General features: G+C 39.8%; 1 protein-coding gene across 5 annotated transcripts in view; it reads right to left on the bottom strand.

Annotated features, from left to right (window-relative positions):
- OSBPL1A (oxysterol binding protein like 1A) overlaps positions 1-16175 on the bottom strand; it is an 86589-nt gene that overhangs the window by 23836 nt on the left and 46578 nt on the right. For 4 of the 5 annotated variants that reach the window (XM_027887576.1, XM_027887577.1, XM_027887581.1 and 1 more), the window contains 2 exons: positions 7271-7433; positions 134-290 (listed from right to left, as the gene is read on the bottom strand). In XM_027887576.1, coding sequence (XP_027743377.1) covers positions 134-290; positions 7271-7433 — 320 coding nt within the window. Of the gene's footprint in view, positions 1-133; positions 291-7270; positions 7434-12391; positions 12625-16175 lie in introns of those variants that run through there. The other variant, XM_027887579.1, reaches the window with a different exon arrangement.

Below are 16175 nucleotides of genomic sequence, written 5' to 3'. Positions count from 1 at the left end.
ATAGCACAACCAACTGCTTGTCAATCATCCCGAACAAAGTTCTAAAAGTTTTCTGTTAGCTTTTCAGATTTCTGTGGTCTTTTACTCACCACTAATGCATATGATAATACTTCAAGAATGCTCAACATCCTACCTGTGTTTTTTGATTCCGTTAGACAGCGACTCCCCACTGTCACAAACCTTTTCTTCGGACATGCTTGAAGTTATTGTATCTTTTGAATCCATGTTGTCCTCTAACGAGTAGGCTGCTGTTGTTTCAAACCCACTTAAAGATTTTTCAGATTCTGAATCTGCAAAAGAGCAGGTGCATGTTAATGAATCTACCGCCAGCCCCAGACTTCAGTCACTAGCAGATCTCTCCTCCGCGTAAAAAACTGAAACCTAAGTAGGCTACTGTGTCCTGATGACAGCATCCATTTGGTAAGTAACTAGTACTGCCACAGACCGCTGCAGCTCAGCATCTAGATGTAAAGAAACTGCACAACAAGCAAGAACACAGTACATTAAAAATTCGCTATCAAACAGAGCCAAAATCTGACATTTTAATTTAGCCGAAGCTACTAGAACTTGCTTAGGACAAATGCCAATGCCATAGAGATGCCAGTACCTTACCTAACTAGCTAACAGGTACCTTGATGTGCCAGTAAATGACTTGTCCTTCAGTTAGACCTAAGTTCTTAACAGACTCAGTGCTGTTTATCAGCTTTCACTTTCCAGGTTACTGAACAGGTACCAAAGAACAGGAGGAGGTATCGTCTGCAGTAGATTACACCAACCACGTAAGTCCCAGCAAAGTCTAAACGATAAGCTCACTCACTAATCAACCAGATAAACTTCGTACTGTGGAAGGCAGGTTAATAGTACAATCCATGCCACATCTAAAACTGAGCCCAACACCAACACCACCACCTTCTTCCCAACCAGTGTTTTGGTCAGGTAGCGCTTGCCCAGCTCTGGAGAAAAGACAATCTTGCCCCAAATCAGAAATAAAAATTTCCTGGCAAAAGGCTGTATTTTTGTGGCACGTTTTCTTTCAAACCTGACAAGATTATCAAAACATTATCCAATTGCAAGTTCCAGGAAGTAAGGGAACAGCTCAAGACATCAACTTCTATCCCATTTGAAAAACCCTTTAGCAGAAACCAGGTAAAACACTGAATGATAAACAGCTTAATGCAAGCCTCACTGCTCCTAAAAAAAAAAAAAAAAGTGGACCCAAACTGTAGTAGACACCGTTCCTGGCATGTACTGCTTTCAGCACATGCTACTGCGCTTGCCTGCAAAACCCCAGAGAAATAATTGCAAAATTAGTCATTCTCTCACACACTCATTCTAATTCAAAGCTAGTAATCAAAACCTGCTGAAGTAGCAGTCCATCCCAAAGAATATCTCAGTCACAGCTGTCTACTGCCAGGAGCTTTCTTGTTTTCTCTTCAAAAAAGTATGCCAGCTTTTCCAGAACGTGTAAATTATGTGTTGCTTTTCTGAAGGGAATAATGAGAAGAGTTTCTACTATATCCAGATTACAGAAGAGTCAAGAACAGGACAAAATCCTGATGAACGGATGGGTTGTGTCACAATGTCTTCATTCTCTCTAGAGAGAGCTCTAGAAGCATAAAGGAGATCTTTCATTAAAACATCCATCCCTATCCTCATCAAGACAGTACTGAAATTTAGCCAGTTGCTAGGGAATGAAAAGAATGCCAGCTGGTGCTGAGGATATGTTAAAAAAAGTGGACTGGCACTCCAGAGAATCTTCTCACAATTTTCCCCAAATTTGTCAGTCTAGTTCTGTGCCAAATTATGATATAACATATCAAAGCATTAGTTTGGTGGGTACTATATATAACAAGTAGGATAAGAAGAAGAATTTTTACTTGCAGACAAGTCTCTTATATAAAATACAGATTTCTTTAGAGATCTTAAGTCCAGGCAGTCAGGAAAACACCATTTTCCTGTATATCCAAACATCACAGAGGAAGAGACACTCTAGCAGTGTAACACAACTTGATCCTCAGTATCCCCACATGACAGGCTACAAATCCCATCAAGGTATGTATTCCATCTCTTTTGAAACAGCTGCTCAACCATGCCAACAGAATTTACAACAAGAAAAGCATGAAACAAACCCAGTAACATTAAGCAAAGGCCGCCTCATGTAGGGTCCTTTTGTCTCCCGTACCATCAGGAACTGTCTTGCTTTCAGACAAGAGTCATGACACACCAATTCCCCCAAACTGAGTTTCTGCAACAGACCTAGGACTCCAGGGGCAGAAAGGGAAGAGCAGATAAGCTTCACTAGAACTGCCAATTGCTCTCGGATATGCTTCTAAATATAACAGGGATTTTTAAACACCAAACATGGTAAGTTTTCCTAATGCTGGCCTTATAGTGCTGAGAGACAATTCTGCCAGACTGAGCTCTACACCTGCAAACCTCTCCAGAGTTGTAGACACTGACCAGCCAGCCTTCTCCAAGGCATGTGCCTGACTTAATACAAGAGCGTGCTTTACAATAACTAACACTAAAAGAATGAAACACAACAGTGTTTTAAAGAAATTGCTCTCTAGAGACACTTCACCCATTTTCCTGAGAAACTGAGAAAGTGTGTCTACAACAGCTCCTGCCATCAAAGATCTCAGTCTCCAACCCCTAAACCTCAGCTACCCCCTTTAATCCAATGAGTTAAACAAGCCTTGAGAGCTTGTTAAGGTGTCAGAGTGAACAAACCTAGTATTGCATTGTGAGCACAGATCAACAGGCAACTCAAATGGAGCTTTTCCTTGTGCACTTGCAGCGAACTCTTTTCTGAATTAAGATTTGCATACTCCCCCGTCACTTCAAAAAAAGATTTATATTCACAAGTTTCTACAGAGCAGCTGTCAAACAGATGACTAGGAGAAAATGAGGGTTTTCTTTTTTCTATTGAACTGGGGGGGAGGGGGGATGTTGAGGAGGGTGGAGAAGGAATAAGAGTCCCTGTCCCCAAGCCAAAATTTTTAAGTAATCTTTGAGACAAGACCAGGCTGACTAGGAAGCTCTCCAGCTCATGAAACCTGAAAGAGTAACAGTAAAACACCAGCTACATTTTGTAAGGGTGAGAGAGCAAGGGGAAACAGCCAAAGCAATGACAGAGACTTAAATCAAGGGAATTCATCTCCTATTGCAACAACTGGTAAGTCTTCAGATCCAGATAGAAAAGTTTGGGCAATGTATTTGATTAATAATACACCTGAGAAAGGTTAAACACTGCTGGCATAGCTGGGGTTGAATTCTGACCAGGTGTTTCCTATTCCTCTGAGATACCTGAATTCATTCTTTTAACTATGCTCAAGGCAAGAAGTCCACAGGCAGCAGTGTTCTCACAGAGGCTGTGAAGTATTTTTGGTGCATGTTCAAAAAAAGCCTCTTGACAAACTACTCTAAACATGGAAGGAAATGCAATAGGTTTCTATGTTATTTGCACCATTTTTATTCCTTTATGATCTGATAACTGGAAGAGAGCAAAAGCAACAGAAGTAGTCTACTACTTCTTGTACCATTTAAGAGTGTTGTTTATAAACAGAGCACCCAGTAGTGGTACATACCAGTTGAAGCTGTGCTATGACAGGTTAGCTTTAGTGTACTCTAAATATTTCTGTATCTAAATAACTGATTTTATTGTAAGACTTTGTCCACGTAAACCTATCAATAACCTCCTCAAGACACACAAGTTGTGCTTGCAGAAAAAAACCTCCTACCTCTCAGATAAAACATTTTAAAGAGAAAACCCAAGGCAAATCTAAGTTCTTCCCAATCCGGGTGCACAATTTGCATATGAGCAGGGAATCTTATTGGCAAAGCAAAAGCCTTTAATTCTTGACCTGCTTACCCATTTTTCAGCAATGTGGATGGAGACTGCATTTGTATTCCATTTCATATGCTCCTCGGGTCTGTATTCTTAATCAAAGCCAGTAACTTCTTCAGCTCTCTAGGAGATGGCATGGCTCCTTTCAAATTTTCCTACTTTAGTAGTACTTCCCTTCCCCAGTGCCATCCCCCTCTGCCCCACCCTGCTTTAAACATGAGTTTGACACATGTTAAGCATTCAATCCTGAAAGCGAGAGCTCCAGCACTGTGTGGTATCAAGTTTAATTACACATTTCCACCACTCCCATGATGAGAGGATCAGTACACCAGGAAGCACTGTTAACTGACCTATTGCTATCAGAATTCAGATTAATAACATCCTTAACTTTGCTGTTCTTAACCATGCTTTGGTAGCACAAGTAACTCTCACTTCCCGTAGGTTCTTCCTTTCATGTTTGGTGTCTACTGCTTTCCCACTGCAGGGATTTAGGAGTTACCACAGCAGTCAAAAAAGCACTGACAATAGCATATCACTGAAAAATAAAAAGAGAACAGCCTTCACAAACTAGACTCCAACTTCAGGAAGTAATCTTAGCACATTACAAGCATTTTCCTCACTCCAGTTTTGGAAAAGAAAGAGGGTATTTCTGTAACTGTGGTCACAATTTCTACAGACAGAAGTACACAACACAGACTTAACAGTGACCAGTTCAGTCTATGCCAACAATAGCAGGTAGCGTGGCTTGGTCAGAGCAGATTTGCTAGCAGAACAGATGGTGCTGAGGCCTTGACAATTGAAACAGACACATTTCTAGAGGTGGTCTCTTCAGGTTAGCTCTACTCTGCTACCATGGACTGAGTGTATCTTCTGATTCAGCTTCACTCAGGAGCAACTGGATTCCTCTACAGTGTGAACTACATGGGCACAAGTTGCTGCTGCCATGAACACATCCTTTTGAATCTACTTCTTCCTCAAAAACCTGTTTGAAAGTCTTGCGTTGCTCTGAATTGTCCCACTAGTGATACTTTCGTTGAGAGTAAACAAGAAATGTCTTATATGCAGACAACATTCCCTTAAAAAACAAAACAAAAAGCAGCAGTGGCTTCTTCTTTCAACCTGTCAAGTCAAAACTAACAGCTCCTCAGCTCAAAGTGCAAGCCTAGTTATGCAACACTCTCACTTCTAAACTCACTCCTACAGCGGAGATTTAAAAATTCAGAGAACTATAAGTAGAAAAAGATGGTATCCTAATAGAAGAAATACTCTAAGTAGTGGCATTTTCCCGTTGACAGACATTCTAACTTGTTATATCACCCTGTTAAAATACATCCGTGTTTGCTCAACCTCCTATACAGCCTAGAAAGGCGATTCATGAATATGTCTATTTGTCCAAAGTCAATATAATTTAACTTAATAAAATGCTATCAGTTTGCAAATCAGGTTAAGCAAAAGCTTTGAAGACAAAGTCATAGCAATTTAAACTTCCAGAAACAAAAATTTTTAGCTTCTGACAATTAGGCCCACCCACTGCTCTCTATTATGAAAATATTTAGGATCATATCTTCCATCTCATTAGCCTGAGAAAGAAGACCCACGTTCCAAAACTCTGAGCCAGCGTGAAACATCCCCAGATTCTCTGCTCTCACTGCATTCTTGTCATAGGGAGGCAAGAAGCCTTCTGGTTCAGACTCTACAGACATGGCAGAAAAGCAAAAAGGTTACAAAGCTTTACCAGATCCCAGTGATTAGTAAAAAAACTCACCTCAAACCACACCGACAAAAGACTAATTGCTTTTGTGCTTATGGTGGAAGTGATAAAATGCATCCAGCAGTCAGGAAAATGTCACATTTCCCTTTTTCTAGCCAGCTCTACCTTCAGAGACAAAGAGGACCCTAATCTCTGCAAAGCACTAACAGCGAACCACCTAGAGAAGAGAATCTAACATCAGTCTCATGAAATTGACAGCCAGTCAAGAAAGTGAGTCTGTCCCAGAAAATTATTTAAAATGCAATTCGTGTAATTGCGTCAAGCAACTTTTCCTGAAGGAGAGAGAAATGACATATATGATTTTTTATATATATATGTGTGTACATACACGCGCTCAACAAGTTTCGCAGTTTTACAAATCCACTCGATGACGTTTGTTCATAGCTTCCAAGGACAAAGCCGCCACCCCTGACAACTACGAGGTGGCTTTGGACATTTCCATTCAACAATATTTAGAGACTGGGTGAGTTATGAGGTGTATAGACCAACAGCTCTTTAAAGCTGAATATTCTCTCATATACACAGAGCAAGCCTGGCTGGAGAGACTACATTCCAGTAGCATCAGATAAAGAACTATTCTCTGCTTTGTTGACAATCAAAAGAGCCTGAGGCCTTTCAGCAGAATTGTTCTTTTGGTTCTGGTTGAAGAACTTGTTCCTAGGGTTCCTTAGTCTCTTGTCCTCCTAGAAGTCTGCTGTTGATTCACTGTGTTCCTGTGCATAGACCCCACTTCGCCTTTTTTTTTTCCCCTGCTGAAGTTTCTCACTGCACAACACCTATCAAGGAGTCTGGAAATGCTGCTTTTCTCATCTGTCAGAAGCATCAGACAGTTTACTCACAGAGAAAGTAAACCCATACTTGCTTGTGAAGTTTGCCATCACAACCTCATTATCCGCTACAGTTAGATAATGTTCACCCTCAAGCTTTTCCAGATCCTCCATAGTTACAGACAGCTCTGTGCTCCAGGATCAGCCAGTTGGAGCTACTATTGAACTGCACTATGTACAGCCTCTCTATACAGATGCATGTTGTAATCATCTTAGGCAGTTCAGAATCTTCCAAAATCACTGTCTGCATGCTCTGCATATGAAAATATGAAAGATACTAAACTGAAGAGCAGACAGGGAAAGAAGAGATACTGCAGAAACGACCAAAGGATTTTGATTCATCCTTTTCTTCCACCTCTAACACTTTGAGTATACGAAATTGTAATGGAACAAGCCTTTCTTAGCCTCATTATCCCTCAAAACTAGGGATTTTTATGGACAAAGGAAACAGCATACACCACCACGGACAAAGCAAGTCAGAAGACTACAAGATACAGTTACGGTTCCCAAAATAGGAGCCTTAAGTTTTGCTATTTAAAAAAACGACACAGACACTCAAGCAATCAGACCTGTCATTACTGTCCCGTGGTTTTGCAACCTTTTGTCATATTAAGGTGAAACAATACAATTCTACAGGTGAAATCTGTCAAATTTTTTAGAGTCCTGCTCATAAAGCACATCCAGCATTTTTCTAAAATTAGGTCCACATTAAAAAGGTAGAGATTTCACTTAAAGCGAGACTGCTCCCACCCTCCTTCCCTACTCGCAACACATTCACTACACACATTCTGGCTACACAATCACATTCTGAACATCGTCACTTACCTGAAACAGCATCATAGAACTGCTCTTCACTGAGGATGCTGAGGGGCGGAGATCCCTTCACCAGAGACTGCTCTAGTTCATGGTGTTCGGTAGCGAGTGTCTCTAATGCTTCTGACAAGATCTTGTTTTTCTCCTGCTCATGCTCCAGTTTCAAATTCCTCACCTATAAGTAGATACATGTATGAATAAAATCTCATCTCTCCGAAGAATGTGTTGCTGGAAGCTACTCAGAAAATAGACTCTAATAAATAAGCAACTAGCAAGCAGCTGGAACGGAAAACACATGGATTAACCAGAATATTACAGTATTTCTGTGACGACAATAAGGTTGTTAGTCAGCATTCTCGGTAGTTGAGAAATCTGCCAAATAAAATCTGACAGTATCAATCACAATTCCGTAAGTGAATTTGAGCTAGAGAACTACACCTTAAAACTGAGAGGAAATGTTTACAGCTCTACTTAGATGACCTTAACTATGGAGTTAGTGATCGGTTTCTACAAGGACCAAGCTCCTTCTACTAGTCGGCTCCAATTTAGGCCAAGCAGCATCATCTAAATTGAATTACAGAGCAAATGTGAATGCCAGCTACAAGTAACTGCAACTGAACTATGAGCTGAAAACATTTAACCCTGAGGATTACAGAAGGCGGTTCAAATAAAAATTCCTCTGTTAACTGATTTAAAGCTGATGCAAACAGCCCTCCCTCTGCATTCCCAAAACAGCTTACAAAGGAACCAGAAGTTGACAAAAAGAGAGGCCCAGCCAACAGATGGTGGACTTTTTTTTAAACCCACACATGCAATTGGCTCCGGAGAGGATGATGTTATCCGTGTTTTGAGTTCAGGACTAGTAATGGAAGAGCAACATGTCCTTCCTACTTCCCTCTTTTTTTTTTTTTTTTTTTTTACTTGTGTATTCCTGCCTCCTCTGTCTGCCAGCACAGGGAAGAGGGCTGTAGCTAAAGGTTCAGGAAAGATCACTTCTCCCAGCACAGCAAGGCTTCAATGTGCTACCTCTCCTTCAGTCTCTAAACTATCGAGCCTTTTCCTTTCTCCTTTCGAGTCCATTTTTAAAAGCATCCCCAACCCCTGCCTTGTCCTCTAGTTTACTTTCACAGGTCAGTTTACAACACTAATTCCCACTAAGAACATGCAAGGACATGACAATTAATCTCTTGGAACAGTTACAGGGACAACTCACACATATACCAACATTACCTTTTTGAATCTAATTTAAGAACTGTTCGTATGTCCTATCTGGTTACAGTTTACATTAAAGCTTTACTTTGGAGGCTTCAGCCCCCTCAGTTACAACCACTATTCAAATAGTGGATTCGGAGCTGGGCACAAATGAGGCTAGAAAAGAGTTATTAAAGGAGGTTTGCCACTTCCAGGGGAGAGCTCCTGTGCTGGCAGAAACATATCCTCCAGAGAAAGATTTATAGAAGAAATTTTCACCCCCTCGGTTGTGCCAAATACTAAATCAGCTGGTTTGGCTGCCAGGCTCTGAGTGTAAGGGGGGAATCCAATTAAATTATAATTAAAAGAGTATAAAATTGGGTTGCTAATTGAAAGCAGAAAAACCAGTAAGTCACTTACTGTCTAATAGTTTTACCCTGAACAAAATGAAAGAAGTCTGGACTAGTTACTGTCACTTTCATTTAAAGTTCACTCTGATGGTACCAATGAAGCCAATTACTGCAATGTTTCATACAAATCAGACATGCCACTGCAAAAGATCTGTTATCAAGCAGTTTCTGCTTAATACATTTGGTGTGCTATCAAACAGTTAAGGAACCACCCACTTAGAGAAACAGCATCAGTATTTTACTTTCCTCAGACAGGGAGGATAGAGGACTGAAAATAAAATGGTACTTTTCATTTTTACTAAACAGCAAAATAAAACAGCTATTAAAATGGTATTTGCAATAATATTGTTTTCGCAGGATTGAATTAGATGCCATTATGCTCTAATGCTTTGGTTTGATAAGTGATATGAGTGATTTAAATATTTATCTAAAACTTACAGCAAACTGAAGGAAAATTGAAACAATTCAAATACCCAAATGGACTTTTTTTGCATCTTTGAAAAGCACAGTTGTGTGACTAAACAAGCAACAACAGATACAGGCTTAAGACACTATGCCTTCTCCAAAAAAGTATTTTCTTGACTTTTGGGTTCCTCTGCCCTATCACAACATAGAGCTATTCAAAACTGCAGAAGGTGCACTACAAATAGATTCCCTTTTTGGAAAAAAAATTGCCAGCTTTACAGTGAGGTTCACTTTTCTGTGTACTTTCAGGTTTCTTAGTTGCCAGACACTTACTAGTCACACTACTTATAGGTAACAAACCCAAAAAAACCCCACCTTCTCACCTGTCACATAGGGAACACAACCCTAGCCAAAAGCTAAGGAAAAAAGAAAACCCATTTAAGTTTGTTGCTTGTAATCTTTGGGATGTTCATTCATAACTGAGTAACCTGGTTTTAAAGAAACCTTAATTCAATTTCTGGGGGCTTGAGATGAAATGTGTAATAAAAACTTCTGACTACAGTACTGAGCTTATGGGATGGACATACACATTCAGTGAGCCCAGAGGTGGCTCTATCAACCTTTACATCCTGGCACCTCTACACTAGTCATTCCTTGAAGGTCATGGTCAGGAAATACTGTCTGTAAATACACAACATCCTTAAGCACCAAAACAATTCCACAGTGTCAATGTGAGAATGAAAAAATAAAAAAAAAGTTTCTACTACCATTACTTAACTGATTTCACCTGTAAAAAAGCTATGCTGCAGAAACAGAGCTCAGACAACCTTCATGAACTCTACTTAAAAATACCTTATTTGAAATAAGCAGTTTTTTAAACAAAAAGCAGCTTTAAGAAATACCACTACTTTGTCGATAATAAAAGACAAGGCGCTGAGACACATCTCCTAAAACCTACCTGCAGTAAAATGATTGTGTAAAGGGAGGACAGGGATTGTTGTTTGTTTGTTTTTTATGTTGTTGGGTTTTTTGGTTTTGTTTTCCCAGGACCACACACTCTCTTCCAACCTTAATAAGAAACACCACAGGACAGGCAGATTGGCACTGTTTTTAAAGCATACTTTATTGAACAACATAACTGACCAGCTGAGGGACAGGTTTTCACAAAACATAAGAAGATGACTGCTATTATGCATAATTTTGCCATACTCTATTTCTCATTCACAAGACTGGGCCAATAAATAAGTTCTGAGGTGAACTAGTCCACCTTCCTGGCTACTCCACCACTGTTTCTGGAGATGACATTTCAGCTTTACTCCTTTTGTAAAAGTTCTTTCTTTCCCATCGTGTCTTTCTTCAGCGGCCCAACACAAAAACAACTGCAAGACTACAAAAGGAACCTCCAGACTAGTTTTTAAAATTGTTATTAACACAAAAACTTTAGGATCCGTGTAATAAGCAGGAAGACAAGCATAAAACAATGAAGTTGAGAAGCCTTTCAGTCTATTAAACTAGACGTCAAGAGATCAACATTTTTCAGTAAAATATCACCTGATATTGTAAAATTGCTTTAGCTGAGTGCCACACATTTAACACAGTGATACAAATATTTATATAATATAGTAAATATCACAGCAAAGTGATGCAGATATCTATGTATACAAAGCTCTAAAAATCCAGTCTGAGCATGCTGAGGAATTACAGAAAGAGTAATTTTACTGGCAGCCTGTGTAAGGCACAGCTTGTAACAGAGGCATGGTACCTTTAGTAGTGGTGTCTGAACTGAGAGACAGATGGCAATTCACACTGCACTGGGTTTAGCTCCTCGTTTTCCGACTATGGAATAGCTGCTATCCTTTTGATCCCCGTCAGTGGTGCCCACAATGCCAGCATCACCACCAGCAGTGCAAGCTTTTCACTCAGCTTCACAGAGACAGTGGCACAGAGTGCTCTAGTGAGCCCTGCACGAGGCCAGCTGAGTTCCCAGTGCTCAACCGGTCAGGCCTCCTGCCTCACCCTTGTCAGGAGCTATTCTGCAAATGGTTATCAATGAAACTGGGCTTGCGTTGCACTGCTGGCCAATGACAATTAAGGTCAGTCTTGTTTCCATCTCTGAAGAGAATAATATTATAGTCAAACTTTAGATTTACTATTGCTGACGGAAACTATCTAGCTTTGTCTCAGAAGTAAGCAATCACTCCATCATTATCCTTAGAGCTATAGGCACAGCTATAACCTGACACTGAAGTCTTGGTGGTTCTGTGTCAGTGTTTCTAGCTCACTGCAATGATTTGTTTTTTAAAAACATACTTCTCCAGCTCACAAGACTTGATATCAGAGTTCTGGTAACCAGTTTCACTTTTGGTTTAACTGAATGGAAGTCTGTTTCCAACAGCTTCCTGTAACATTCGAGTCCTTCAGACTGTAAGCACAAAATTGTGAGTTTAAATAGTAATACTGAGTTATTTTAGCAGTTTGGCCTACTTTTTTTTTTTGTTAAGGGAAAGCAACAAACTAATTGCAGACACTCTTATTCTCTCTCTACACAATTACAAATCCAGCTAAAAACAAGAACATGTTTTAAAAGTTAACTCCTTTACTGTGCATTACTGGCAGAAATCTCATGTACCCACTCCAGAACGTCAAAAAGCTTATCTGGTGTAACAGACACCAGCCTCCATTCCTTTCTGTACCCTCAACTTCCATTAGGTAGGTGGGAGAATAGTAACATGCATAAAACACTATTTTTTCTTTCTTTTTCTCCCTGCTTTTTTCTTTTTTTAAACTGGAAGTCTTGAACTATACCAGCACAGCCTGTAACCAAGGCTTCTCTGTCCCTCCTGAAGACATCTTAGTACAATACACAAAATACTTGCTTTGTTTGGTGCTGGATGCTTTTAATTTAAATTAATGCCCAACAACAGTGGCACTTTTGTGGGGCAGAAAAGGATCATACCACTTTATGCCAAGAGAGTGAAAGATCACCTCAGCAACATGCTATTGCAGCTGCAAGTAAACACTAAAACCAACATACAGCAAGCAAGGCACAGAACAAATACAGATGCTTCAATAATATGTAGTGCTACCTGCCTTTAACATTAAAATAGTAAATTAAAAGACAGCATACCTTAGCTCTTATTTCTTCTGGACTGAGATAGAGAAAAGGCAGACTTCCCAGCACTGCAGTGTGATTTTTGAATTTTACTTTCAAGCACTCAACTTCAGTGTTAGGAAAGACTGCCCAAAACATGCAGGCTTCAGAGTTGTGCTGGAAGGAAGAACCTCCTCTTTCACACAGCAACCACGAAGGGATCTGAAGCCAGACTCTGCCAGAATGTCAGAACACCCTGTACCAGTTCTGCTCTACAGTAAGCTGAGCGCAGGAGAGCCGCCTCTGACACCGCCTCACCAATGTCTCTGACGACTCAGAAGGGAGGTTTTGGTTTTCAAAATGAATGGCTTTGTCCAACTGCCACAGAAATTCCATTCTCTCAATGACACCACTGCTTATGGGACATTTGCCACAAAGCACAGACATGAGGTGTAAGTTTTCAGTAGGAGGCTAAGGGCTAGTCTAACACCTGGCTCAAAATTAATATGTAACTGAAGAATTAGAAAAACGCTGCTGTAGTAGAACTGACATTTTTCTGTGGACATCTCCTGATGCGTTCTGTAATGAAGTAAAGGCCAATCAAACCTGCCATTTGTTTCCCACTACATCTATTCACATGAAACTGATAGTTTCCAGGGTCAGCTATTACAACAGGACATACTATCCTGAAAGACAGAACCTACAGAACACTGCGTTGTAACACAGTACACTACAGAAAACCTCTCACAGGAAACACTGAGAATCCAAAACAAGAATTCTGTCTCCCTTCTTCTGTAATTTTCATATCAAATAAAAAACCCTACCAAAAAACCTGAGGCTAACAATGCAAATCACAGGCATAACACAGAGTTTGATATGTACTGTTTGCCTGTTTTAACAAACATTTCTATGAAACATGCTTTCATATTTTCTGTTACCTGGAGTAGTACTGAATTGTTGCTTAAGCTGCTACTGAAGTGAAAACTGAAAACAGTGGCTCTCATAAAGAACTCACTCTGAAAGTTCTCACAGTTTTAACCATACTTGAGCTTCAATACAGGATGTTTTCCAGAAAGAAAATAAATTTTCAGAAAGGATTAATTTTTACCTCATGGGACTTAACCCCCACTAAGCATATGTTAGTATGATCTGAATATGTATAATCCTGCTTTCCTCTTAATCCTCTCCCCCCTCCTCCACCCCCAAAAAGCAGGAACAGTTCTAGTTTCAGAATGTTTCTTTGCAGGCATGCCTCAGGTATTTGAGGTAGTAAATAAAGAAATGAGTGATTTATGAACACTGCTATGGCACATCGAAACACTGTGTGACAGCTCACATTAAAGCAACAACAAAGTGTTCCAAAACAGATGCAGTCAATTTCATGAACACATCCCTAGATTCATAGAGCCCTAAAGCACGTAAATATTTTATACAAAACTTTTGGAGTTTTGATCTGTTTACACATAGGCCTTTCCACACAGAGCCCTCCTGCTGATCAACATCAACCACAAGGAACTCGTGACAGACGTCTACTGTCTTAAACATATGTTAAAGTCTTGCATCATAAGTCCTCATTTGCTGGAGTAAACTAGCTTTTGTAAACTTCATCATAGCCTTGGCTCACCCTGGGGTACAGTGGACTGATCCAAAATAGGTTATGCTTTACTTCAACCATTGTTTCTTACTTAGTTTTTCCCTTTCTCTGTGCTATAAGCTTGCCAGTTACCTGGCTTCAGAGACCTACCAGATCTAAAACCAGAGTTACACAGGCCTTGCCACTGACTTGAACTACTGCTCATGCAAGTACTGAAATGCAAAACAAGATGTGATCAGTTAATCAAGCAGGTAAGCTGAGCTCACTGGTGATAGGCAAAGGCTTATTTACTGTATCACAAGACAGCATTAGTCTTTATCTCCAAAGTCTGCCCAGCTGACTCTACATCATAGTACCACATCTTACTGAGATCGTCAAATTCAAAAGAATAACACTCAGAAGGCTAACAACATTCAGCTTTCTTTCAGACCCACACACAGAAAACATCACCGATGAAGTTTCTTTTTGTACAAAGGTTGAAAGACCCCCATACACACCAGCAAACCCCATACATACCAACTTAAAGTCCTGAGAATCTACTGTCTCGCATCCCAACCCCAAGTCTATAGAAGAAAGCAAAGACTTCTAAATCAAGTCATAGGACTCTGCCTCAGTCATTCCCCAGATAAACACAACGGTTCATTGTTAGTCAGTAACTACGAACATTCACCTCAAAAGTTCAAGAGGAGGAGTTTAGCAGGGCTGATTTGGAAAGGCTACATTTCATTCTTCTGAGTACAGAGCTATAGTATTTCCCCATATTTGATTTACTAGTAAAATAAAAAATATATATTTTATATAGATACATTTATTATATAATATATTAATAATAGTATAATATATTAATTACATATAGATATATATCAACATAATAAAATTCTGCTAATGAAGGAAAGGACTAGATATGATCATAAAACAAATACAGCAAAAGCACTGCTAGAATCAAGAGCCAAGTTATAGTCCACCTAGAAGAAACTCATACTTCGGCAGGATCATGTCACCACAGACAGACATCTAGGCAGTAAGAGAACTGTTTTTCAAGAGAAAAGCTAGAGATGCTGAGAGCACTCAGCACCCTTCTTCCAGTATGCATGTCTAATATAAAAATTCATTATTGAAGACTGCCTGGAATAACAGTTTCTGAACTATCCACATGCTAGGGACAAAGATTGTTCGCCTCCCACCTTTCCCTCCTCAGACACTAACACTTCCTCCTCAACAAGGACCTTGCTGCCCTCCTTCCCCTCTCCTGTTTCCACATTTGGCTATGTCAAAGTCTGTTTATTCATAGGCTGATGAAGCACTACAATTTTAACCAATGGAGAATGTCACAGTTCTGAGCCAGGAACCTGTCTAAGAGCACAAGAAGAAACTGCAGCGACCTAATTTCTGATTGCAGATTAGAAACATGGGTTTGGCTTAAAAGTTTGGGTTTAAGCTTTTCTATCAGAGAAGCTCTTTTCTTCCAAGTGATTCTGCACAGATCAAGAGTTAACAGAGCATCTTCTGGTTTGTTTCTTAAGTGAGACTCAATGGCAATTCCAAGTCTTCCTCTCAAAAGTATTTATTCTTTACATTTTACTTAGACTTAACTATAAGCTGATATATCTCACGAGGTAAACTTAAGTTTGAGAACTGCAGAATTTGCCAGTTTCCAGAGCACACTCTGTCCCTACTTGTCTTCCAGTATTAAAATACCGATTAGTCCAATATCAGGAGTTCAAAGAAAAAGCCTTCCAATTTTGTAATTTTGTGCAAAGTATTGTTTCTATTCTGAGTAAAGCTGAAATTAAATACGGCTGCTATTCACACTTGCCAATAGTAATAACATAACAAGCTGGGACTCAATGACAGCAATGATGTACGTGTTTGGGAAGCGTGTTTCAAGCTGCAGAACTACAAGATTACCAGAAAAAAAACACATCCCAAAAGATATTTTGCTGCCTTGGGGAAATTAAGCAATCATGTTCTCAGAGGTGTGTGACACAAGTAACCTTACTCAAACTAAAGGTCTCATTGAAGCCTGTACCTTATCCTGATGCAAAAAGAACCAGAACAATATATTGCTGCGTGTTTTCAGATCAGGTAGGGACTTTTTTGTGTCTTTTCCCTTCGAGAGATTCTGGACATCTTTGAAGTTTGCTAGTCTCACAAACAGAGAGACCAGACTTTAAGATGTAAGGGTTCTTAAGAATGCATACAGGAAACATTTCCTTTTTGTTCTTA

This window comes from Empidonax traillii, unplaced genomic scaffold, assembly GCF_003031625.1.
Source record: "Empidonax traillii isolate 1590-97213 ecotype Southwest subspecies unplaced genomic scaffold, ASM303162v1 scaffold215:size2007263, whole genome shotgun sequence".
NCBI classification, from domain to species: Eukaryota; Metazoa; Chordata; class Aves; order Passeriformes; family Tyrannidae; genus Empidonax; species Empidonax traillii.
Note: the sequence above shows the minus strand (reverse complement) of the source record. Positions and strands in the feature narration are given on the sequence as shown.